This window comes from Mesoplodon mirus (genome assembly GCF_964341445.2).
Source record: "Mesoplodon mirus genome assembly, chromosome: 3".
In the NCBI taxonomy this organism is placed as follows: Eukaryota; Metazoa; Chordata; class Mammalia; order Artiodactyla; family Ziphiidae; genus Mesoplodon; species Mesoplodon mirus.
This window is the reverse complement of record NC_138978.1, coordinates 176,740,179-176,765,358: the sequence shown is the minus strand read 5'-3', so window position 1 is coordinate 176,765,358 and position 25,180 is coordinate 176,740,179. Positions and strand designations below refer to the sequence as shown.

At 52.0% G+C, this 25,180-nt stretch overlaps 1 protein-coding gene across 1 annotated transcript in view; it reads left to right on the top strand.

Annotated features, from left to right (window-relative positions):
• STUM (stum, mechanosensory transduction mediator homolog) overlaps window positions 1-19,851 on the top strand; it is a gene marked incomplete at both ends in the record, with an annotated part of 52,953 nt that extends 33,102 nt beyond the window's left edge. Inside the window, 2 exons of the mRNA XM_082616319.1 lie at window positions 15,025-15,204; window positions 19,817-19,851. Of these exons, the coding sequence (XP_082472445.1) occupies window positions 15,025-15,204; window positions 19,817-19,851 (215 nt within the window). The remainder of the gene's footprint in view (window positions 1-15,024; window positions 15,205-19,816) is intronic.
• Between the last annotated feature and the right edge of the window lie 5,329 nt (window positions 19,852-25,180).

Genomic DNA, 25,180 nt, shown 5'->3' with positions numbered 1-25,180 from the left:
TTCTAGCACATGTATCGGCCCATGAAAGCCACAAGGCCAGTCTGGATTCAAAGGGTGGGGAAACAGATCCTTTTCATGGGAGGAGGTGCAGAGTCACGTGGCGAAGGACGTGGGTACAGGGAATAGAGAATTGGGGCCACTTCTGCAATTGACTATGGTTGGTTAATGCACCTTTTATTCCAGGTCTTGTCTGTTAAATGAGGAAAAAGACGTGGCTTGTTGTGGGAACTGGGTGAGGTAATATAGTAAAATGTCAACCTCTAACAAATGCTCGATACCTTATAGATCCGTAATCAGAATCGTAATAACGGTTATACACGTGGCCGTTGGAAGGGCGGGAAAGGACCTTTCTGTAGACATCAGGCACACGTATCTGGCAGAAGGGACGGTAGAAGCAGTTCCCTCTTCTTCCTTCTCAGTGAATTATGAGTCTGTCCCTGTCTACCTGGCACGGTCCTCAGGGACCCCCTCCTCACTGGCCCCTTCCTCTCTCTTTCCCCATAGCCCCGGGGTCCACTGTAGTGCTCCTCGATGGAGTGGGGGGGAGTTGGAGGGGGAGGCGAGGGCATCAGTTCACTGTCCAGGAGACACAGAAGTCAGAGTGGCCCAGCTACAGGGCAAATGAGCCTCTCTTGTCCCCGGCTGCCACCTCCAGTTGTGTGGGTCCAAGGTCATACCATACGTGGCCGGCAGCCCTATGTTTTGACGGTATTGAGTACTTCTAGTAACATTGCTCCAGTGTGGTGCCGTCCTAACTGAATCCCTGACCGTCGGCGGCTGTCCTAGCCCGGTGTGGAGGATGGGAGTAGGCGCCCAGTACCCAGGGGGCAAAGCAGAACTGGCCCTCTAGGATTGGAGTCAGGTGGTAAATGAGCGCTGTAAGAACCAAACAGCCTGGCCCACTTCCTGATACCCTTCCTTCCCCACCACTGACATGTTGCTCAGTGACACCCCTGTTCCAATGATCTATTGCTGTCCAGCAAAACTTCCCAACATTTAGTGGTGTGAAAAAGCCTTGTGGCAGGCTCATCAGTTCTGTGGGTCAGGAATTTGGACAGGACGCACTGGGCATATTTTATCTTTGCTCCATGATGTCTGGAGCTTCAGCTGCAAAGACTCAAAGACCAAGGTGACTTGATGGCTGGGGATTGGACTTATCTGGAAGCATCTTCACTCACATGTCTGGTGGCTGATACTGGCTATCAGCTGAGATCTCACCTGGGCTGTTGGCTGGACTCCTACACACCTCTCCATGTGGCTTCTTGAGGAGGCTAGTTTGGGCTTCCTTACAGCATGCCCATTGGGTTTAAGAGTGCAAAGGTAGAGATTCAGGAAGTGGAAGCACCGGTTTGTTCCGGCCTGACCTGGGAAAGTAGCACAGTGTTCCTTCTCTTATATCCTGTTGGCCAGCCACAGAGCACAGTGTAAGAGGAAGGAATTCAGACCCCACCTCTAGATGGAAGAGTGTCAAAGAATTTGGGGCGATCTTTTAAAATCACCACACCTCCATGTAGAAAATGATGGTCCAATGTGTCATTTCTCTGCTGGGTTTTGTAACACATTTCTGTTAGCAAACATCACAGACCACTTACCAGCCTCATTTTACCCTCTTCTCACTTCCCCCCCAAACTAAGATTTTCACTCAGGAATCGACACCTCCTTCACGCAATCTGGGCGTTGTAGGGAAATCTAACCCTATTTCTCGCTCCAGGGGTGGGCCCAATTGCTTAAGCCAGTAAGTACCCTCCACTTTCTTTGCCAAATCATTGGTTCAAGGGTGGGTATGTGACCTACACAGTCCGATCTAGGTAGATCTCAGGACTCCTGCTTGGAACACTGGGACAGAAATGTTCTGTCTTCTCTGCACACATGGTATGTAGATGTGAAAACTGGAGTTGCTGCAATCATTTTGTCACCATGAGGGAAGTTGGTCTTGCGATACAGTTGATACCATGGAAGACACAGCAGAGATGGAAGATGTTGGGTCCCTGTTGAATCACTGAGTCATGGAATCAAACCAATCTTGAATTCTTATTAATAATAAGATAGCATACAGCGGTTAAGGACTTAGTATGTTCCAAGCACTTTAAATGCGTGATCTCTTTTAAGCCTTACAAAGAGCCCTGGATAAGGGTATTATTATAACTCCTACTTTACAGATGAGGAAATAGGTCTACAAATGTTTGATGAGGGGACAGGCCTCCAGAGGCAGAGTGATTTGCCCACGTTCCCACAGCCAGTAAATGATAGTCAGGAATCACCCTCAGCAGTCTGACCCTCGAGCCTACATGCCTAACCACTGCCCCACACCGCCTTCCTGGACTTTTCCAATTATGTGAACCAACAAATCCCTGTGTCGTTTGAGCCTGTTTGAGTTGCTTACTTCCAAAATAAAGACCACAGCTGACAACCCCTCTCTGCCAGCGTGGCATGCTCCTGTGCCATGAGCTGCAACGTCAGCCCTGCTTGGAGCGAGCCAACCTGAGCCTAGTCCCAGGAGCCCCGGCAGGAAGTTGTCCCTGTCACGGAAGCGCACACACACCGGCCACCCTGCAGGGCACGGCTCCAGGAAGGAGCAGGTGTGTCTGCTGGGCCAGCAGGGAGTCCCCAGCCAGACAGGGAGCATCTGAGCACGAGCCCCACACAGGCCTCCTGCCGCCCTCCCTCCTTCCTCCCCAGTCCTCCGGGAGGCTGGGGTACCCGCTCAGCCCAGCCACCTCCTTTCCTGCCCTTGCTGTCGTGTGGCCTCCTAAATGAACCCACCATGGCTCCTCCAGGTCTCTTGGGACTGGAGTCCTTTCCTGGCTTCCAGACAGGAACCTGGAGCATCCTCCCTCTCATCCCACCTCCAGCAGGTGAGCCCAAGCCTCCCATTTAGCTTGATAGCCTGGCTTTGCCTGCTTAAGTGGGAAAGACGCCGTAGGATTGGGGGCTGCATTCCAGAGGTGTTCCTGGAAGTTCAGGGGATTTTGTCACAGCCCTTACGTGGTCACACAACATCATTTATTTTCTGTGTCAGGTGTCTGCATGCCATCTGTCCCCTAGTTTGCTTGACCGCCCCATGGTTTTCTCTGTCACCAGTAAGATGCTGTTTGGCGGACAGCAGAGTTGGATCTTGACAGGTGCCTGAAACTTTTTTTAACTGAAAAGAGAATTTGTTTTTGAAAAAAGAGAAAAAGCCACCTCTAATTCTGCCATGGCAAAACAATTCTCAGGCTTCCCTGGTGGCGCAGTGGTTGAGAGTCCGCCTGCCGATGCAGGGGACACGGGTATGTGCCCCAGTCCGGGAAGATCCCACATGCTGCGGAGCGGCTGGGCCCGTGAGCCATGGCTGCTGGGCCTGCGTGTCCGGAGCCTGTGCTCCGCAACGGGAGAGGCCACCGCAGTGGGAGGCCCGCGTACAGCAAAAAAAAAAAACCCCAACAATTCTCATTTTGCTTTAATACACTCCAGTCCTTGTCCACAGCGTAAATATTTTTTAAATAGTCCTCTGCACAGTATACATACTGTTTTTGTAATTTCACTTAAAGCACTGGCCTGGCTTGCTGTGTAGTTATCATAACTATAATTTTTACTGGCTGCGTGGTACCGTGGCGCATGGATGCGTGCCGAGCCTCCGGCTCCATGAGGCTGACAGTGAACTCGGCAATTGTAGTAAACTTTTAAGGTGGAGTGAAGAGTAGAACCATTGGCTACAAGCCGCTAGGAGAGCAGGATTCACGGAGATCTTCCGTTTCACTCATGTTCACTGAGCATAACTCCTTATTCTTCAGGGTTCTGCTCCAACGTTGCCTCCTGGGGAAGACTCTGGGTCTCCCTGGTTGGGGTGAGGGCCCTCCCCTTGCTCCCATGAGGGTGTTCCAAGTACTTTACATGCACGGATTCAGTCCTCACATCCCTATGAGGCAGACTACTATCATTACCTTAACTTCATAGATGGGGAAACTGAGGTCTAGAGAGGTTAGGTCACTTGTCTAGGCTTCTGGGGGGGCAGCCGGAATTCTGACGCCAGAGCCCCCCTTTGTAACGTGGGGTCACCCTGCCTCTGCCCTGTCCCCTAGGACTGACCACACAGGTTGTGTTCCGTGGTTTCTTCTCTTTCACCATCCTGTGACATTCTTGAGGGCCGGGACACTCCTAGCCCTGGTCATTACATAGCCGCCCTCCTGGTCCTATCCCCACTTCCTCAGTTTACCCTCTGCCGTTTAAGCCAGAATCTGTCCTGACAAGGCTCAGAACTGGGGAACTGAGAAATTCCACGTGGTTACATTTCTGCTCAAGTTTAAGATCCCGGGGAGATCTTGGGGCCTCTCTGGGGTCCCCGAGAGACCTAAGGTGTCCAGTTCTGTCCTGCAACTCGTCTAGGGCTGGGGCCACATCTTGGAGTGCACCAAGGATGTGGCAGGGGAGGCTGAGGGCAGAGGAGATGTGCTGACAACCGCAGGGAGGCTGATGCAATGCCCAGTGCCATTAAAATTAATTTTCTGCTCCAGTCAACCTGCCCCTCCGTGGGACAATCATTCTGATGTCACGGTGGAGGCAGTAAGAGGGACGGAGGAGGGAGCTGGTCTCATTTTCTCTGCCCTCCAAGGCAGGATGCAGATTTATGAGTGGCAGCCAGAGGGGCTCCTGTCCTCCTTCCTTTAAGCCACGGAGCCTTTTCAGTTGGAAAATCTAAGGCCCCTCCATGGCTGTGGTCTCGACCCAGGACTGTTACCTGCCGAGGTCTCCCTTGCAAGCCCCCTTATCCATCTGAAGGCTTCTTCCTGCTGCCTTTCTCCGAGCTCCTCCATCCTCGGGTCCCCATGTGACTCCTCAGCATTTGCCTGAGGGCCAGGGAGGAATACAGAGAGGGTACCCCAAGCTGGTACTTTCTGACTAAGGAGAGGGGAGAGGAGAGGGGGCACCGGGTGTGGGGTAGCAGCTGGGGCTAATGGTGAAGTGGTCCTAGGTACCTTACACCTTCTCTTTACTGGGGGCACAGAAGGCCCATCTCTCCACCCTTCATTATTTTTCTTCCATGAAATTGATGCTTGGAAAGGTTTAAGTCGTAATAAATTCAATTTCTTGTCTCTAATTGATCAGAGGTGGATAGAGCAGCCCCTAGGAGATGCTAACAGCAGGAGAGAACCCCAGTTACTCCACTAAAATGATGAGCTTCCAACCAAACACTTCTAAGCCACCTTCTGATGGGCTGCTGTGACCTCATTAGGGATCTTTGCGCTGTTTAGAATGAAGAGAACAGTTCACAAACCCTGTTGCCACTGGTCCAGGATCTATGGGGCAAAGACACTAGCAGATTTTTAAAATATATTTTTATTCCAGTTTTATTGAGATATAATTGGCATACAGTACTATATAAGTTTAAGGTGTACAGCATAATGGTTTGACTTATACACATCATAAAATGATCGCCTCGGTAGGTTTGGTGATCATCCGTCATCTCATGTAGATACAAAATTAAAGAAATAGAAAAAGGGGCTTCCCTGGTGGCACAGTGGTTGAGAGTCCGCCTGCTGATGCAGGGGATATGGGTTCGTGCCCCCATCTGGGGGGATCCCTCATGCCGCGGAGCGGCTGGGCCCGTGAGCCATGGCCGCTGAGCCTGCACGTCCGGAGCCTGTGCTCCGCAGCGGGCGAGGCCACAACAGTGAGAGGCCCGCGTACCGCAAAAAAAAAAAAAAAAAGAAGTAGAAAAAAATGTTTCCCTTGTGATGAGAACTCTTAGGATTTACTCTCTTAACAGCTTTCATATATAGCATAGAGCAGAGTTTATCATATTTATCATGTTGTACATTACATCAGTAGTACTTATTTATCTTATAACTAACCTCAAGTCCCCTTCATCCAGTTGCCCTTCCCTGTATCCCCTGACTCTGGTAACCACAAATCTGATCTCTTTTTCTGCAACTGTGTTTGTTTATTTGTTTTTAAAGTATAATAGTCTTATGACACTATTTTAGTTACTGTTACACCACGTAGTGATTCGATATTTCTGTATCTTTCAAAATGATCATCATGATAAATCTAGTTACCATCTGTCACCATACAAAGATATTACATAATTATCGACTGTATTACCCGCACTGTACGTTTCATACCCATGACTCATGTATTTTGTAACTGGAAGTTTGTACCTCTTAATCTCCCTCACCTATTTCTTTCCTCTCCCACCCCTTCCCCTCCGGCAACCACCAGACTCTGTTTTATGTGTTTATGACTCTGTTTCTGTTTTGTTATGTTTGTTCATTTGTTTTGTTTTTCTTTTAGATTCTACGTATAAGTGAAATCATACGGTATTTGTCTTTCTCTGTCTGACTTATTTCACTTAGCATAATTCCCTCTAGGTTCATCCATGTTGTTGCAAATGGCATACTTCATTCTTTTTTTATAGCTGAGTACTATTCCACTGTGTGTGTGTGTGTATATATATATATATATATATATATACACACACACACATACCACATCTTCTTTATCCTTTTATCTATTGATGAACACATGTTGCTTCTCTACCTTGGCTACTGAAAATAATGCTGCAATGAACATAGCATATACCTTTTCAAATTAGTGTTTTCGTTTTCTTCAGATAAATACCCAGAAGTAGGATTGCTGGATCGTATGGTAGTTCTGTTTTTAATTTTTTGAGGAACCTCCGTACTGTTTTTCACAGTAGCTGCATTTACATTCCCATCAATAGTGCATGAGGGTTTCCTTTTCTCCACATCCTCGCCCACACTTGTTATTTGTTGCCTTTTACTGATGGCCATTCTGACAGATGTGAGGTGATACCTCATTGTGGCTTTGATTTCCATTTCCCTGATGATTATTGATGTTGAGCATCTTTTCATGTGTCATCTGTATGTCATCTTCGGAAAATTGTCATCTGTGTATCTTCTTTGGAAAAATGTCTATTCAGTTCCTCTGTGCAATTTTAAATCGGGTCGTTTGTGTTCTTATTTTTGTTTTTGTATTGATGTAGAATTGTATGAGTTCTTTGTATATTTTGGATATTAACCCCTTATCGGATATATCATTTGCAAATATCTTCTCCCATTAAGTATGTGGCCTTTTTGTTTTGTTCTTGAGGAATGCAGTTAGCTTTGTTTTGCAGAAACAAGGCAGATTTGTTTTGAAGATGTTGAGGGTGGTGAGGATGACAAAAGTACTAGAACTGTCCATGTTTTGCCTGCACTCTTCTTCTTGGTTTTATAATTTGTCTCCTCTTTGCAAGTTCCTTGCGGGCCAGGACATGAGAAACATGGTGTTGGGTCTACGAAACACTTTCTGGATGAGGACACAGTCGTCCTCACAGACCTCCACAGCCTTGGACCTTGGGCTGACTGTCCTTTGGCTCACAGCGATATCCCTCGTTCTCTGAGACTCACGAGGTCCCGCTTGTAGTGGTCTGGTGTGCCTTCCTTGCCCACCTAGCACAGCCTTCTCAGACTCTGTTCAAGTTATCAAGCTGAAAAAACAGACAGTGCCTTCCCACAAGCACATGTGAACACACAATGTCCAAAAGCCTCTCCACTTTCTGCCCCGTCTGTTAAGAAATCAGAACCCCAGGAGCCGGAATGACAGAAGGAGCATGCAGAACCACATCCAGGACCAAGACCTTATCTTCTGCAGACCGACCCTGGCTTACTTAGGCCACAGGCACTTTTATTTTATTTTTAGTTAATTTTTACTGGAGTATAAAAATATTTACTGGAATATAACTTTTATTGGAGTATTGATTTGCAATGTTGTGTTAGTTTCCACTGTACAGCAAAGTGCGTCAGCTCTATGTATACATATATCCCCTATTTGGGGATTTCCTTCTCATTTAGGTACCACAGAGCACTGAGTGCAGCTCCCCGAGCTATACAGTAGGTTCTCATTGGTTATCTATTTTATATGGAGCGTCAGTAGTGTGTATGTGTCAATCCCAATCTCGCAATTCATCCCACCCCCTCCCCTTTCCCCTGTTGGTGTCCATACGTTTGTTCTCTACGTCTGTGTCTCTATTTCTGCTTTGCAAATAAGATCATCTATACCATTTATTCTAGATTCCACATATATGTGTTAATATACAACATCTGTTTTTCTCTTTCTGACTTACTTCACTCTGTGTGACAGTCTCTAAGTCCATCCACGTCTCTAAAAATGACCCAATTTCGTTCCTTTTTATGGCTGAGTCATATTCCACTGTATATATGTACCACATCTTCTTTATCCATTCCTCTGTTGATGGACATTTAGGTTGCTTCCATGTCCTGGCCATTGTAAATAGTGTTGCAATGAACATTGGGGTGCATGTGTCTTTTAGAATTATGATTTTCTCTGGGTATAAGACCAGTAGTGGGATTGCTGGGTCATATGTTAGTTCTATTTTTATTTTTTTAAGTAACCTCCATACTGTTCTCCATAGTGGCTGTCACGGGCACTTTTAAACCCTCCTGATTCTGTCTTCCTAGGGCTTTTGTCCAGAATCATTTGTGAACTTGTAGTCGCTTCTTTTCCTTTCCTTTTCCATTTCCCATTGAAATGATTGCACAATGATGAAAAGATGATAACCAGACCCACTGAATTACAATCTCAGGTTGGTGTAGCACAGGAAGGTACATTTTTAGCACAATCTCCATTGCTTCTTATGCCCCCACCTCCAGGTTTGAGAATTGAAATCTCACAGGGCTGAGTTTGACCCTGAACGTGATCTCCCATTTATCTTATTCTGGCTGTGAACTGGAGCACACAGTCAGCAGTGGGACGTGTTTTGAATGGTGTGGCTTATCCTTGCAAATTGGCTGTGAAGTCCGGGCCAAGCCTTCCCTTACATTTCCTTCCCATCCCCCGAAGCTCACGTTCAAGGTTGTGCTGGTAGGAGAGCTGTGCTCAGCCAACCCTCCCTGGAGGAATGATGGAGGGGGTCCAGGTATAAGTCTCGGCCACTGACGAGTAGCACATCTTAATGACCGCAGAGCCAGCTGCAGGTGATGGCTGGGATCCAACTGGACTTACTGGTCTCTGTCCCGGGGAGTGCATTTTCTGGGGAGCAGCTTCTTCAGGGGACAGCTCTGCCCTTCTCCCCCTGAGTTCAAGAGGCCTTGAGAGGCCCCCTCGAGCCCAGAACCTTCTACTTCTCTCACGTGAGTCATGTGACAAGCTGAACCTGACAGGGCTCATGAAGGACAATTTCAGCCCGCAGGCTCCATCCTATAGAGCAGAGCCAGCCCTTCTCCTGATGGGAAACTGCCAGCCCACTTTGCGCTGCTTCTCTTCTGGCGCCTGACAGAAGGGTGGGGGGAGGGGGAGCGGCGGGAACCAGGAGCCCTCCCCCAGGACGCTTTGGGATATCCAGGATGGGAGTGGAGGGATGCTTTCCCCTCCCCACTGCCTGCGCCTGGGGCCTGAGCCCTGAGCTCCTCGGGGAAGCCAGTGATCTCGGCAGATCCATGGTGGCCAGAGAGGGCTATGGCTGCAAAGTCCTTGGGGGTCTTTGCTGTAAGTCTCTGTGCGGTGAGGGTGGGGTCCTCCTCAGGCTTCTCCCACCCTCCTCTCTCCCTCAGGATCCTGTAGGACACGCAAAGCACACGTCCATGCCTAAGTTGCAGGTGTCTTACAGCACACTGATTTGGGTGGTCGACAGTTCAGTTCATTACCATCCTTTTCCTTTGTACCAATTAGTGGTGGCCGGGCCTTGACACCCCCAGAAACATTATGGCCCGGCCCCTGCCTCTGCTGCAGAGGGTAACCTCCCTGACTCAGCGCCGGGTCACGTGGCGGATGCTGTGGGACAGTGAAAGGCCGGAATCACGGACTAATTTCCTACAAGGTTCTGTGGTGTTCCGGTTCTGTATCCAGGAAGCCAGTCTTTCCGCCCCTCGGAGAAGGAGTCTCAAACCTGATTGTGAGTTAGAATCAGCTGGGGGACTCTTTCTTTCATCCTTTCAAACAAGCAATCCCTACACCCATCCCTGGATGCGCCACTGTGCCTTTGGTGGTCCGGAGGTGCAGCTCTGTGACCTGCATTTGCATGAACTTCAGTTGGAGAATTCTGATGCACAAACCGGTTTGGGGAATCTGCTGTAGACACCCCCCTCACCCCTCACCTTCTCACCTTGTCGAGAACCTCACCACCCACTTACTCTCTATCTGGTTATGGCCTCATCCTCTCCCCTCTCTGGCGGCTTCGCCTCAGCAGACAGACAAGCTGAAGTTTCTCCCAAGGACTTCTTTTTTTTTTTTTTTTTTTTGGGTACGTGGGCCTCTCACTGCTGTGGCCTCTCCCGTTGCGGAGCACAGGCTCCGGACGCGCAGGCTCAGCGGCCATGGCTCACGGGCCCAGCCGCTCCGCGGCATGTGGGATCTTCCCGGACCGGGGCACGAACTCACGTCCCCTGCATCGGCAGGCGGACTCTCAACCACTGCGCCACCAGGGAAGCCCTCTCCCAAGGACTTCTGAGAGAGTGGTCCTAGCCTGTGTTCTGAAACCCTCACCTCATTCTCCCCTCACACCTCTGACCTCCTGCTCCCTCCTCCTCCTCCTCTCAGACCCCCTCTGAGGCTGCTCGTGACCTAATCAGACCCGGGACCCACCTGTCCCTTCTCCGTCTCTGCGGTGAGTGACCCTGTCCACCAGCTGCTCTTCCCTGAGACTCCTCTGTTTCTGGGACACTCTCCCTCACCTCTCGGATCGGCCCTGCTCTGTCCCCTTTGTGGTCGTAATGTCCCCCTGGGTCTTTCAGAGATCTTTCCTTGAACTCCATGCCCTCCCGGGTGACATCACTCGCTTTGGTGACTTGCGCTACCCGCAACCTCTGTCTCCAGCTCGGCTCTGCTCAGCCCATGGGCACAGCCCTTGCTGGGCTCCAAACCTGGTTCGTGGCTCCACCCTCATCACATAGTGTGGGAAACCAGACACCCAGAGCCACCTGTGCCCCCTTCTCCCTTCCCCGACATGTAGCAGGTCCCCCAGTCCCTGGGACACCATCCCCCCCTGGGGGTCCTTCTCCGCCTCCCCTCCCCGCTGCCACGCCTCCCTGCCCCCCTCACCTCATCTCATCTCCTAGCCTCGGCCTCACCCCTTCTGCCCCATCCTCCCCTTGGGAGTCAAAACCCTGGTCTGTGATTCCCCAGTGAAACCCTTCCCGGGGCCGCGTGTTGCCTAGAAGAGGAAGTCAGGCCCCAGAGCAAGTCCCTCAGGGCCCTCTGCAGTCTGACCCCTGCCCGCCTCCAGCCCCGTTTTTCATCCCTGCCCCGAACGCCGCACCCTATGCTCAGCTCCCTGTGCTCTCAAAGTCCCCTGCCACCCTCTGAGCGTCCGGACAGACACACTGGGTCATCTCTGGGTTGCTCTTCCCCTCCTCCTCCCCTTGAATGTTTCCCGTCAGCTTTCCAGACCTCTCCCCACTTCATGTTCTCTTCTGTGAAGCCTTTTCTGATAAACCAAACAAGATTCGTCACTGTTCCTTTTGTGACCCAGTGTCCCCACCAGAATGTGAGCTCCCGGAGTGGGACCCGGCCGAGCCCCACCTCCTGCTGCACTCTGTATTCCCAGGGCCCAGCACGGGCTCGTGGTTGGTGCTCATGCAATAAGTTAGAACTAACCCGTCGCTGTTGGAGAGGGTTCGTTCTTTAGCGGGTAAGACTCATTTAAAGTAATTAACACCTCTTCATATGAAAGGGTGCTAAAATCATTAAAAAAAACTTCCGGTTGAATAGGTTAAAACGTTGTTTTTATATTATAAATCCATTCACGGGACTTCCATGGGGGCGCAGTGGTTAGGAATCTGCCTGTAAATGCAGGGGACACGGGTTCGAGCCCTGGTCCGGGAAGATCCCACATGCCGTGGAGCAATTAAGCCCGTGCGCCACAACTACTGAGCCTGCGTTCTAGAGCCCACGAGCCACAATTGCTGAGCCCGCATGCCACAACTACTGAGCCCGCACGCCTAGAGCCCGAGCTCTGCAACAAGAGAAGCCCCTGCACCGCAGCGAAGAGTAGCCCCTGCTCTCCGCAACTAGAGAAAGCCTGTGCGCAGCAACAAAGACCCAACACAGCCAAAAATAAATAAATAAATAAATTTTTAGAAACCAAAAAAAAATGGACTGTCCATTTGGTGAGAGTGGAAGAACAGCATTTGCCTCCCCAAATCTCCCAGAGGACCATCCCCGGCACTGTGTCAGGAACACAGAGGGGCTGTTTAGACTTGGATCTTGATCTTGAACCTGTTTGGTTGATCTTGAACCCTTGGTAATTACACTTTAGTGAGCATTATCATTATTTGAGTGGAAGGAGAAACTTGCTTAGAAATGCAGATTCCTGGGCCACCCCTTAGACATCCAGCTCTCAGACGGACCCCCCAGGCATCTGCATTTTAAACAAATACTGAAGGTGATGATGCAGGTGGTCTGAGGATGAACTTCACACTGGTTGCATTTCTTTGGGTGTCCGTATCCCACCTGCTGTTCACCAGGCGCTGTGCTGGGCTGGGGGCAGAAAGGTGGATGGGATGCCACCTGGGACCTCAGAGGAGTTCTCAGTAACTCAGAAGGCAGAAACACTCACAAGCAGTGGCAGTTGTTCGAATGAGGAGGAGGACGGGGCAGGGTTGGGATCAGAAATCAGCCTGGTGGACTCAGGGGTCGGCCTTGGATCTGAGGCACGATTGTGTGGGCTGAGGGAAAGGCCACATTAGGAAGCCAGTAGGAGCCACCAAGTTGGGGCAAAGAAGGGCCAGCAGCCAGGGTGCAGAGAGGGAGGGAAATCAAGGCTCCCCCAACTCCGTCCACCCCAATCCCCACCTGCTGAGCAGCTTCCTCAAGGAGCAGGAAGTATGAGAAGTAGGAACATGAGAATCATGGGCTGATTTCCCATGTGGCTTGCATTCTCGTCTGGACCTGCTTTCCCAGGTCACTCCACCTGTGAGGTCAGGATGACAGAGCATGGCCATCAGCATCAGACAGCAGTGGGGTCAATGCCCACCTGTGAGTGTGACCTTGGACAAGATACTTAATTCTTGATTGTGTGTGTGTGTGTGCTTGAAAATGTAGATTTTATTATGAGTTAGGTAGGGTGAGGCCAACAGATCAGGAAATTATGGCCACTGAAAAGATAGTCTTTTTCTCTTTAACATTCCTCTTTTAAAAAAAAGTGTTATTGAAGTATAGTTGATGTACAATGTTGTATTAATTTCTGGTGTACAGCAAAGTGATTCAGTCATACATATATATGTTCTTTTTCATAGTCTTTTCCATTATAGTTTATCACAGGATACTGAATACAGTTTTCTGTGCTCTACAGTAGGACCTTGTTGTTTATCCATTCTATATATAATAGCTTGCAGGAAAGATGGTTTGTTACTCACAGTTCCTACGAGGAGGGGGCACCCTGCACTTTGGGGGTGGCAAATGAGGAAGGCACAGTTAGGAGGCAGAGGGAGTGAGGGGAAAACGTGGGGAGGAACCTTTACTGTGGTTTCCATGGGAAGGAACGGCAAGACAGGGTAAGCAGGTTTAGGATTGGCTGGTTTGAATCATTTCAGTGGTCTCTGGGGTATAGGGGCTGCCCTAGTGGTCTGGTACCTGGCTCTGGGTGATTAGGGTAGGGGGGGGAGTGACCCAGAGTGTGAAAAGTCCATAAAGGAGGAGTCTGGGTGTGGGCTCTGGATTGCTTGGCTTGTGTAAGAAAGTCATTTAGTATCTCTAGGACTTGGCTAGCTCTGGGAGTGGGGTCTCTCCAGGGTCAGCAAGGCCCCAGATATCAAAGCATCAGAAACACCTGGTTAATACAATATGAAAGATAGTGTGGTGGGCAGAAGGATCCCCCCCCACCGCCAAAGATGTCCATACCCTGGTCCCCAGAACCTGCAAAGATGGTGCCTTACATGGTAAAAAGGACTTTGCAGATGTGACCAAGTTAAGGATCTTAAAATGTGGGAATTACCCTGGATTATCCGGTGGGCCCAATGTAATCACAAGGGTCCTTATAAGAGGGAGACAGGAGGATCAGAGTCAGACAGAGAAGATGTAAGGATGGAAGCTGAGGTCAGAGAGGAGAGAAGTGCAGCTCCTGGCTTTGATGACACAGCCACGAGCCAAGGAATGCAGGCAGCCTCAAGAAGCTGGAAAAGGCCAGGAAACCAACTGTCCCCCAGAGACTCCAGAAAGGACCCAGCCCTGAGGACCCACTTCAGACTTCTTACCTCCAGAATTGTGCTGCTTTAAGCCACTAAGTTTGTGGTAACTTGTTACAACAGCCATAGGAAACTCATACAAATAGAAGGAAGGCCAGCTGCCTTGCAGGGTCATTGAGGGGCTCAGAGCCTGTGTAGAAAAAAACCTGGCTGGAGAGAAATGTCAGTAAATGTAGCAATATTACCCACAGGGCTCTGGGGAGTTTGGGACGAGGTAAAGACCATGGACACACCCACCACGTTGCTCTGTGCCTTGTGGCTGCTCAGTAAATCTCGGGTTCTCTGTCCTTCCCCTTTCAGGTCTGGGGTGCTTGGGGGAGCCCCCTCAGGGAAGGGTTCCGGGAGATATGCCCTGGCCTGTGCTCTCTCCCCTCTGCTGGCACCCCCAATCAGCGTGTGTGCTGGGGGTCATTTCCTGAATCTACCCTGTGGGTGGCTTCCGTGTCACCTCAGCGGCATCAGCTCCTACCTCTGAACTCTTAGGCCCTAAGGATCTTTGCCCCACGAGGTCGGTGCCCTTTCCACCCACTGTCTGTTGTCCTTGCAAGTGGCTGCACCGTTGTTCCTGAATGGCAGGGACCAATTGTCATGTGACATCTGTGTTCCCCCAGAGGCCTCAGGACTGTGCTGGGTCCTTGGCATCTCCAGGCCATGCCTCCTCCAGGCTGGTACATTGGCATCTCTAGTATGGGCAGCAGAGGTGGCCTGAGCCGGAAGGTGCCACACAGGCCGCTCTCTCGGAGCTCCCGGAGGGCGAACCGCTGGGCCCCAGGCTAGTGATGAGCCCACGGGCCGCCGTGTCTCCCAGCGCCCTCAGAAGGCTGTCCCCTCCGGCCTCTCACAGGGACGTTCGTCTCGGCCTTCACCGTGCTGTGTGGTGCCCGCACTGACCTCCCGGACAGGCACGTGTGCTGCGTCTTCTGGCTGAACATCGCCGCGGCCCTCATCCAGATGCTCACGGCCATCGTCATGGTGGGCTGGATCATGAGCATCTTCTGGGGCATGGACATGGTCATCCTCGCCAGTGAGTAACCGCGGGCGCCACGCCTCCCTGAGGGGCTGGAGCGGGGCCGGCATGCGGGCATCAGGGCTGGAGGAGGGGCGGGGCCAGGGTGGTCTGGGTGTTTGCGATGCTTCGGGGCATGAGGGCTTGGCAGGGCGATCTGCCTCCGGGACCCTCCCCGCAGGCCCAGCCCCGAGGCCTGCATGGAATCTGAGTGACCTGAGCCGGAGGGGAAGGGCGTGAATAAGGGAGGGAGGGAGCCCCCGTTCAGCTCAGAAACAGCCCGGCTGACAACCGCGGTAGCAGGGGTGTGGCCCGCCTGAGCTCAGGTCCCCTGTGCCTCCATCAGAAAGAAGGAAAAGGCCACGGGGTATGTTTGCCCTCAGGAAACACTGTAACTTTTTTTACAACTAGCATAATTTCAACTTCTTTTAAACTAAGCTCTTTGTTCCTTGATGCTAAAGCCTTACTCTTCCTAATTTGTATGCAATGGACCTTCACCAGACACTTAACACAAACTTGATCCTGACACAAAACTACCAGAGAATACTTGATTAACATTTTAAGAATAGCCTAGTGAGATCTTAAAACAGACACCTATTTTAAGCAGCCGTGCTCGTCACCCTATGCCCCTGTGCATGTCCCTGTATTGTCACACGTTCCTCGCTAGCAAGGACCACGTCTCCTCGGGCACTTTGCCCTTCTCCCCACACCCCACGCTCCTACTGTGTCCTACACCTGACAAAACCATTGACAGGTGGAATGTCAATGCCAGAGGTGAGCTGTGCCAGGTAAGGACAGCAGAAGCAGGAGCGGAAGCCCAGGGGTCGGGGGCTCCAGAACGATCTAGAATGATTCCTAGTTGACTCAGTCTGAGTTCAGGATCCTGTGAGGATCCAAGATTCAGGGCACACACAGATGCCAGGGCCCAGCAAGGCTCGGGTCAGTGACCAATTAAGCCACTAGGCCGGAGGAAATGCAGCTCCCTAAGCCTGAGCGAGCTCGGCAGAACCTGTAGATTGGTCAGACAGGCTGCTTGGAAGCAGCTCCTCCCCTGCCTGGGATGCTGGACTGCCAGGGAATACCAAAGTTAGAGCTGGGAGACAGGAGCAGCCAGAGAAGAGGGAGCGGGACACTGGGCAGGGAGAAGCTGAGGAGCCGTCAGAAGACAGTCCTTCCTTGCTGGGGAGAGCCACTCTCAGGGCAGGGGCTGCTGTCAGGGAGGACGTCGGAGAGTGGGCCGAGCAGGCAGAGGCCAAGGCAGGCCCCTCATGGGAGCCTCGCCCCATGGGCCTGTCCACGGACCACTTGCATTTGTGGGGAGGGGTGCAGAACATCGCTAATTGGACAGAAGTGCTGCCTGTCATCCTGTGAGTCCTGAGAAGCCAAGTCTGACAATTTCCCAAGGGGAGTTGGGTGCTTCCCGAGAGGCCTGTGTAAGCTCCTGACCTTGGTCCCAGTTGGAAACTGGAAGGGGCCTCTGCTCTCAGAGGCTTCCTCAGCGGCACGTGGAAAGCCTGTGACGGCTGCCCCATCTCCACCCAATATGAGCCCCGACCCCTCTTACTACATCATCTCTTCATCACACAACTGTCTGGCCAGGCACTGGGGCATGCTAGTAAGGAAATTTCCTGTTACAGCGGCACAAGCCTGTGTCACAGGGTGGGTCTCAATAAATGTGTTGATGCCTAATCTGATCCCTAGAGATTTCTGGTTTTCTTTTTCTCGTCATGCTTGATACCAGGGCCCACAGGGTCTGGATCTTAGAGATAGCTTCAAGAACTCCCCTTATCACCTCCTAGAGGAGGAAACAGAGACCCGAGAAGGGCAGATGGGGATCTGTCACTTCCTCACCTTCCACCACCTTAGCTGTTGATTCAGCAGAAATCCCTCTTCTGTGGCTGGTGTCGGGGCCGTATTTGGGATGCAGGCTAATCAAGTGCTGGAACTCACCTCCCCACCCTTCCTACCCTCTTCCCGCCTGATCCAAGCTTTCACTGTGGGTCACCTCCTTGGTTCCAGGAATGCTGTCTTTGTGTCAGACTTTTTAGAACACTGTTTGGGAGATGGACTTGATGGCTGCACCAGAAAACTCAACACACCTCACCGCTACCCACTTACCCCACCTGGCCACCAGACTTGCTCACCCATCTCAGCAAGGGGTGCCTTTGCCCTTTCTCCAAAAAGTAAGCCCACCCTCAAAGGATGAGTAATTGCCACTGTTGAGATGGTGCTGTGGGCTGGAACTGCCCCGAGCAACAATGCAGTGTGTGTATCCCAGGATGACTACATAGAAGAGAATAGCCACAATTGACTTATTTGTCCTGGTAGATAGTTGGATAAGGGGCTGTTCTTTCCGGTGTCACTCCAGCCCCGTCCTGTGAAAATGAAGGGAACTTTTCAACTATAACAATACAAGGTGATTTTTTTTACCTGGCATTGCCTGGGGTGTCATCAAGAAATGTACCATCAAGAAAAACCTCCTAAGAGGGGAATCAGAGAAATATAGATCAAAGTAGAAGTTAAAATCAGGAACTTAGAAGGCCGCTGCTCTATTTCTATTAATAATAACAAATAACAGTCAACAACAGCCTGTATTGGTTGTGGGTCAATAAATATTTGGTAGTTGTACGAGAGCCTCTCTCTACTGCCATACCCATGACAGACATTGCTAATCAATCATGACACTTTCTGCTGAATAGTCTTACATGTTCTTAACACAGGGCTTCAGGCAGTCACTATCAATGGATCCAAGATGTCTGCAAGATAAAGTCTGTTTGCCATCCCCGACCTGGGTCTTTCCCAAAGCAATAGGTTTTATATATGTGGCTCCTGTCCACATAAAAGGCGAACCCCGTGGCTCAGACAGAGCTGGGCTGGGGCCAGGATGGGTCACTTCAACATCTTTAGGTTGTCACAGTTAAACCTGTCCTGTACCCGTCCCTCTTGGGGTCCATCCAGAATTCATCTCAAGACAAACATGGGTTGGGGGTGGAAGAAGAGTTAGGGGCAGGAGATGAGCAGAAGAGTGGCCTTGGCTGAGATACGAGGGAAGGAGAGAGAGCTTCTTGGCAGTGTCTCACCCAGTGTGACCCCCAGGGAGGGGAGGATGCTCTCTGTGCGCTCCTGCAGCCAAGTCCACATACCTGCTGGGCTTGGCCACTGGCCGCAGTGGCTGGTCACTGCGAATACTGGCCACAGCCTGCTTCCATCTCCTGGGCGCCACTGTGCATCCTCCCTCTTTTTATATTTCAGGCAGTCCCTCTGGCCTCTGTTTTCAGACTGTCTTCTCTTTCTCTTTTTCTCCTCTTCCTCATGCTGACTCGTACCCCTGTGTTGCTCCAAAGTTTCCCAAGGTGAGTCTGTTGGGGGATGACAGGCCTCATGCCTGGGCTGCCTTGGGCCCCCCCTTCACTGTCCTGCCCTGCACCCCCAATGCACACAAACACCCCCTCTCCCAGTTGGTCAACAAGCTTCTATTTTCAGAAGCTTCTTTATTTTTTTTTTGGAAAATGTTTAAACACTGACACAAGTAGAAGGCCTAGTACAATGAGTCCCTAAACACACATATTGGCTTTAACCATTATCCACTCGTGGCCACTCTGGTTTTATCCATTACTGCCTGCATCTTCCTCTACCCCGAACACCTAAATTTGATGAATATCTGGTAAATAAAGAGAAAAATTACATGTAAGTCCACTGATGCTCCTCTGTGGGCTGAGTTACCAGCTAATGGGGGTAACCACTCAGCAAATTCCAGACTTATAATTTCACCCTTAAATATTTCAGTAGATGTCTTTTTTTTTTTTGCGATACGCGCGCCCCTCACCACTGTGGCCCCTCCCGTTGCGGAGCACAGGCTCCAGACGCGCAGGCTCAGCGTCCATGGCTCACGGGCCCAGCCGCTCCGCAGCATGTGGGATCTCCCCGGACCAGGGCACGAACCCGCGTCCCCTGAATCGGCAGGCGGACTCTCAACCACTGTGCCACCAGGGAAGCCCAGTACATGTCTTTTTTTAAAAAAAAAACCACAATACCCTTTCATGCTCAAATAAACTAGCATCAGTTCCTTAATATCAACAGTGGTCAATTTTTTCCCATGTCCTCATAATCATCACCAAGGCTTTAAAGGCTCGAAGCCATCCGTCGCCTTGGCCTGTGTCAGAGGCGTCCAGTTGATGGAGCACGCACGCTCGGCTCCTGCCTTCTGTACGCTGTCTTCCTTTTTAATTCTTTCCTCCTCTCGGTCCACATGTACCAGATGCCCATCACTTGGGGAAGCCTGCCTGGTACCTTCTCCCAAGGCTCCGCATTGGGAAATCACAGCAGGCCAGTCTGCTGGGGCCACTTTTGTGCAGTAGCTTCAGGGGTGTGGATTCAGGAGCACAGTGGTAACCTTCCAAGCCCCACCAGATCTGCAGCAGACACCCTCCTCTCATATATCCCCCACTAAACCCAAAGATCCACTGCTCTCCATTCATCCCTTTGTTTCCCATTAAAAGTCAATGACCTTGGTGGTCATTTACACCTCTGTGTGAATAAGTTCTAGCATATTCTAGTCTGGGGGCACTGCCTGGAGAAGTGCTGAGGGAAGCGGGTGTCTGACCATCTCTCCTCTGCTTCTTCCTTACAGGGTACAAGGAGCAGGGCATCCCACAGCAGCTGTGAGCCCGGACGAGCCACTGAGAAGCCCGGTGTCGCAGAGGGCCACGTCAGGCAGAGGCGGGCACGGGGTCTTCACATGTTCTCTTCTGCCGCTTCCCGGGTTTGGAGTGGAAAGAGGGGACTTAAAAATATTATTTATTTTGAAAACGCATCTGCTTCTCTCAGCAGCTTCTAAGGGCTACCAGCTCCTCCCGCTGCTCCAGAGAGCCCTGTCGTGCAGACACCCAGAGCATCTGGGTTGGGTGGGGAGTGGGATGGAGATGGGAATGCCTAGAGAGAGAGAGAGGCAGGAGCGCCCCGGCTCGGCCCGCTTCGCGTCACCCGCCGCCCACTGCGAGGGCGCGAGGGGCCGCCAGTCCAGGCAGCAGTGGCCCCGTCCAGACGAGCCGGGCTCGTCAAGGGGCAGGACTGCAGTGGACACCTCCTCCGGGTCCCCAGCCCCTGGCAGATTGGTCTCCTGGGGGCAGCGGGAGTGAGGATGGACAGACTCCAGCCCAGTGTGGAAAGGCCTGCTGTGCCCTCAGCTGTCAGGGGGACAGATCTCCGCAGGTGTCTGCTGACCCTAATCGCAGCCCTCACCTCCTCGCCCCTGAAATCTCCAGGCCTGGGTGTGTTTGACCTTTGTTTCCCTGGGAAGGAGGGCAGTGGCTCCATTCCCGGGGCAAAACTGGAATTGCCAGATGTTCATACACAAATTTACCAACCCAGGTTTTCATGGGCAGCCTTTCCCATTATACTTAACACCATTTGGGGTCCACAGTCCCTTTTCTGAAATCCTTGGGGCCGAATGGGTCTCTGACATGACAAAATTTGGATCTGAGGAGGAGAATAAGAGATATTTGCCATTCATTTCCTTATAGCCCGGCAGAGTCTAGAACAGCTCACCACCATCAAACACGTGACCATTTCTGCAGAGAAACATGTGAATAGTCAGACTAATTAGGATCAATAAAACTGTAAATAGCCTTACCTCAGTACAGGTCAGATTTTGCCACTTAACAAGTTATGGGAGAAAACTCACCATTTGAGAGCTTTGGCGGTTTTAGGATTGCAAAAAAAAAAAAAAAAAAAAAAAAAAAATTGTATGGGGTGCTGGCCCTCTCTCTGAAACTCCTTCTTGCAGACAGATGCATTCAGGTGATACTGTTGCTGTTACACAGGGGTTTCTTCTGTTGCAAAGGGACTGTCAGGCCCTTTAAGACACCTCTGTAAGTGATTGTTACAGAGCCGGAGCCAACAGAAGCTGTCTGATTCAAGATCAATCAGAAATTAAGAGAACGGAGATCTACATGACAGTGACAAGATGGACATTTACATGTCTGTTTTCTTTTCATTTTCATTCTAATGTAGGAATCGCTGAAATGTGGGACTGGCCCAAAGCCAAGTGTTTGGCCTGACTGGACTTTGTGCCATTGGGTGTGTTTCTCTCCAAGGGGCATTTCCTATCCATCAGGGGCTCAGTCAGAATTTGGCCAGGGCTGGAGGAGTGGCCTGTCTGGCCTTTTTCCCCCGTGCTAGATGGGAAGGCTTGGGGAGCCGGCCACAGGACAGGTCCCTCGCTCCACCTTGAGCCCCTTTGCGAGCCGCTGCTTGCATAGTCTCTGTTCCTACAACCCTCTACCTGGGGCAGTGTGGCCCACCTACCCCATCCACTGGGCTTTCTAATTACAGTCCTGCTGGGAAGTGGGCCTCAGGGTCCCTGTGGCCCGGAGAGCAACCCGGCATCCTGGGAGAGACAGAACTCCTTCCAGCCACTTGCTCCCCTAGCCCACCCTGGCCCTGACTCAGGGGTGGGTTCTCTCCTCCTTGGCCTGATCCTACCCCGCTGTCCACTCCTTAGTTCTGATGAGCTGCCTGGGGCCGGGTTGCACTTTCTGGACACCTGGCAGTGTCTATCTCTTCCCCTTCCTTTCTTCCTGGCCCCAACCTGGGCCTTTGCTGCTTCTTTCACGTTTGGAAGCCTCTGTGTTTTCAAGGTGTGGGCTCAGATCTGGTTTTATCCAGAAAGTCAGAACCTTCTGCTGTGTGAAGACAGCATCCTCCAGGTCAAGAGCAGAGCAGGCTGGCGGCTGGCTGCTATCGAGGAAGCGGCGTCAGAGCACGGAGCCTCCCCTAGAATCAGATTAAAACAGCTCCGGCTGAGGGAAGTAACTCCAGCCCACGGCCCGTCACCCCAAAAAGCTCCCCGAGTTTGCTTGACTCCCCGGAGAGATGACAGGTGTCAGGAGGGGACTGCCCCCACAGGGAGAGGGTGGATCTTATTTTCCTGGCATGGCCGGGGGTGGCTGCTAAGGAGGTAGAGAAGAGAGAGCAATTTATGTCTTGTGTTTAGTGACACATTCAGACACGGGTGGAGTTTTCTTGAGTGACAAGTGTCACCATGTGTCCCAGCGTGGGATGGCTTCATGCCAGGGTTTGTGTGCTTGGAAGGACATCTGCCCTCCTATCCACCCCGTTCCCCAGATCCTCCCCTCACCTGCGGCTGCTTCTCCAAACTTGAGAAGACACCAGCCTCAAGAGGCAACCCCTTTCCAGGTAACTGACGTGCAGAAGAAACCAAGAGGACCCCAGCCCGTCTTCTGAAAAATGAGTCTGTGAGGATTGCCAGGCGGGTGGATCAGCTCAAAATAGCTTCTCTCTGAGTGAGACCATGGTCTCAGCATCATCATCATCGTTAGATAAGGAGCAATGGCTGGTGTACTGCTAGTCTTCTGAGACGGCCACTCAGGCTTTTAGATGGCCAAAGTTAACTTATGAAACACCAGCCAGCTGAAAAGCATGGTTCTCTGGCCAGCAAGAGCTTGGTTGACACACAGCCCTCTGCTGACAGATCTGGGCTTACCTCAGTGGTACAGCGGTGATGGTCCAGAAACCCCAGGGTGCATTTCAGGTCCAGCCATTTATCAGTCAGAATTCCGTAGGGCATTCCTAGGCCACGGGTGTTCAGGGCAGGGATCCCAGGCACACAGAGAACTTCACAGTGAATGAGATACTCCCAGAACCTAATTATGACACTTGGAACACAATGGCAATTCCCTTGGGCCAGAGCAGGATCCTGGAGCAAGAATGAGCCACCTGGCCGCCTGGGAGTGTCTTGTGGACAGTGGACACAGCTGACCTGGATCTTAAGATCTGAGCCCGAGCCAAGACTTCGGGCCGGGAAGGCCGGGGTCCCCGTGGGGAGCAACAGGGGTGGATGGCTCCCGGCTCCGGTCCGGCACCCCTCCTGCCTGCTGTGGCGCTGAGGCTGCAAGCAGGAGCCCTCCCGCAGCCCCTGCCTGACGAGCAGCAGGCCTGGCCTCGGAGCCAGCCTCTGGCTGTGCTTGAGGGAACACAAGGAAGGGACACGAGGCCCTCTGCTGCCTCGGACGCTCATGTCAGCCCCAATGACAAGGGCAACCTCTAGATGCTGGGCCCTTGCCAGGCACTGTGGGGTGCATTTCATCTCCTGTGACCCTTACCGATAGCCTGCGGGCAATCAGAGGGGGGAATATCTGTGCGGGGATGGGAAGGGGTGGGGTGTTTTTCAGATGTCAGAACGGAGGCGACGAGAGGGTCCTCTAGGGGGGCAGTGCCCGGCCCACTCAGAAGTAATAGGGTGCCACCCTGCCGCCGCCATCCTGGGCGGCCCTCAAACCTGCGCTCCCTCGATGAAGGCAGGCAAACCTGCCTGGTCCCAATACGCAGGACCCCGCTCAGGGGCTCCAGTCCCTGACCCACCGTGTCTCAGAGGCACGGCAGTGATTTCAACCTCGTCTGGGCGCCACCAGGGCTAAGGAGCTGTAGGGGGTACGCAAACAGGAAGGAGAGAAAGAAAGAAAGCCACAGGGCAACGTTTCCCCCTGGAGGAATGGGACCCAGATCTCAGAAACAAAAACCAAGCCCTGAGGCCAGCGAAAGGAGGGACCGAATCCACAGGGCCAGGAGGATGGCTCCCAAAGGCCAGGGGCTCCTGAGGAGGAAAGCAAGGGACTGGCTGACAGTAGTCTTTCTGGGCCATCTTGGCTCTTTAAAATTAAAAAAACAAAAAAGACCTGACATGTTTTCTTTAGTGAGCCCCCATCCCTACCCAGACAGATGAGTTTGCAAGGGTCACTTCAGTTCTGGCTAGATCCACCTCCTCTGGGCCACTGGGCCCCAGCCAGGGCGGATCCTACCGGGGAGAAGCGCTGGGCCATGGGCTCCAGGCCCACCTCAGGATTTAATGACACCGGCTGTTTTTATCCTGTTAGTGATGTTGACAGAGAAAGCCTCCTCCGTTGTGTGAACAGCCTGGGGATATGTAACTGAGATGTAAATCCTCCAGTTGTTGGCTGCAGGGGCTGTTCACTGATACTGCTACTCCCTCTGGGCGGCTTGCTTAAAGGGCTTTCAACAGGGGCATCGGAGGTGGATGAACACTTGTAAAGCACCAACTGCCACTTCAGCCACACTGACCCTCCCCAGGGACCATGACCTTGTCTGTGGGACGAGCAGTTTGAAGCAGTTGCTGACCCTCGGCTGACACACACTCCCCCATGGAACCTGGCCTTTGTCTCTATGGGCTCCCTGTGCTGGCCTCTAGCAGTCCCACCAGTGGAGGCTCCCTGTTTGGCTTTTATGCATTCAGCAAGCGCTCAGTGGGCACTGAGTGGGCCAAGCAGGTCCTGGGCGTGGCCTCGGAGAAGCAGCTCAAAGACACCACTTCCCTTGTGAGCAGCGTCAATAGCATCCCCACCTCCACAGGTGGAATAGCAGGTGGGTGGAGGTCCAAGAGGGGAGATGCTCTCCAAGGCCTGGGGCTGGAGCCTTTCCCCTGCAGAGAGCTCTGTGTGTATTGGAGGAGACAGGAGTCCAGGCTGTCAGGGGAAGGGAGGCTGAGGTCAGCCTGAGCAGGTGGCGATGCCCGGGGTCCTGTATTTTTCATCACTTTTCTTCCCGTTGGATTCTTAGAACTTCAGACCGCTCTTGGGCTCAACAGAGATGTGGAGGCTCATGCTCAGATTCTCATGGATCCGCCCCAGATCCCACGTGGAGACAGGATGAACCACTCTGGTGACGGATGGGGGAAACCCCAACCAGAGTGACCCCGAATGTCCCCCGAGCCCGGGGGGTGAGTTCCAGCCTCGGCGCTATTCGTCTCTCCCAGTGTCTTGTGCCTCAGTTTAAAATCTATAGCTTGGGTACGAGGAGGGGCTTGGGCAACCGTCATTCTTCCCACTTCTCTCAGAGCAAAGGGCTTGGACAATGAGCCTTGTCAGGCGAGGGACAGGGCGAGGGACAGGGCCAGGGCCAGGGAGTAGCCAGCCCCATGGACTTAGAGGCCAGGACTCTTCCTAGTAAAACAGAAACA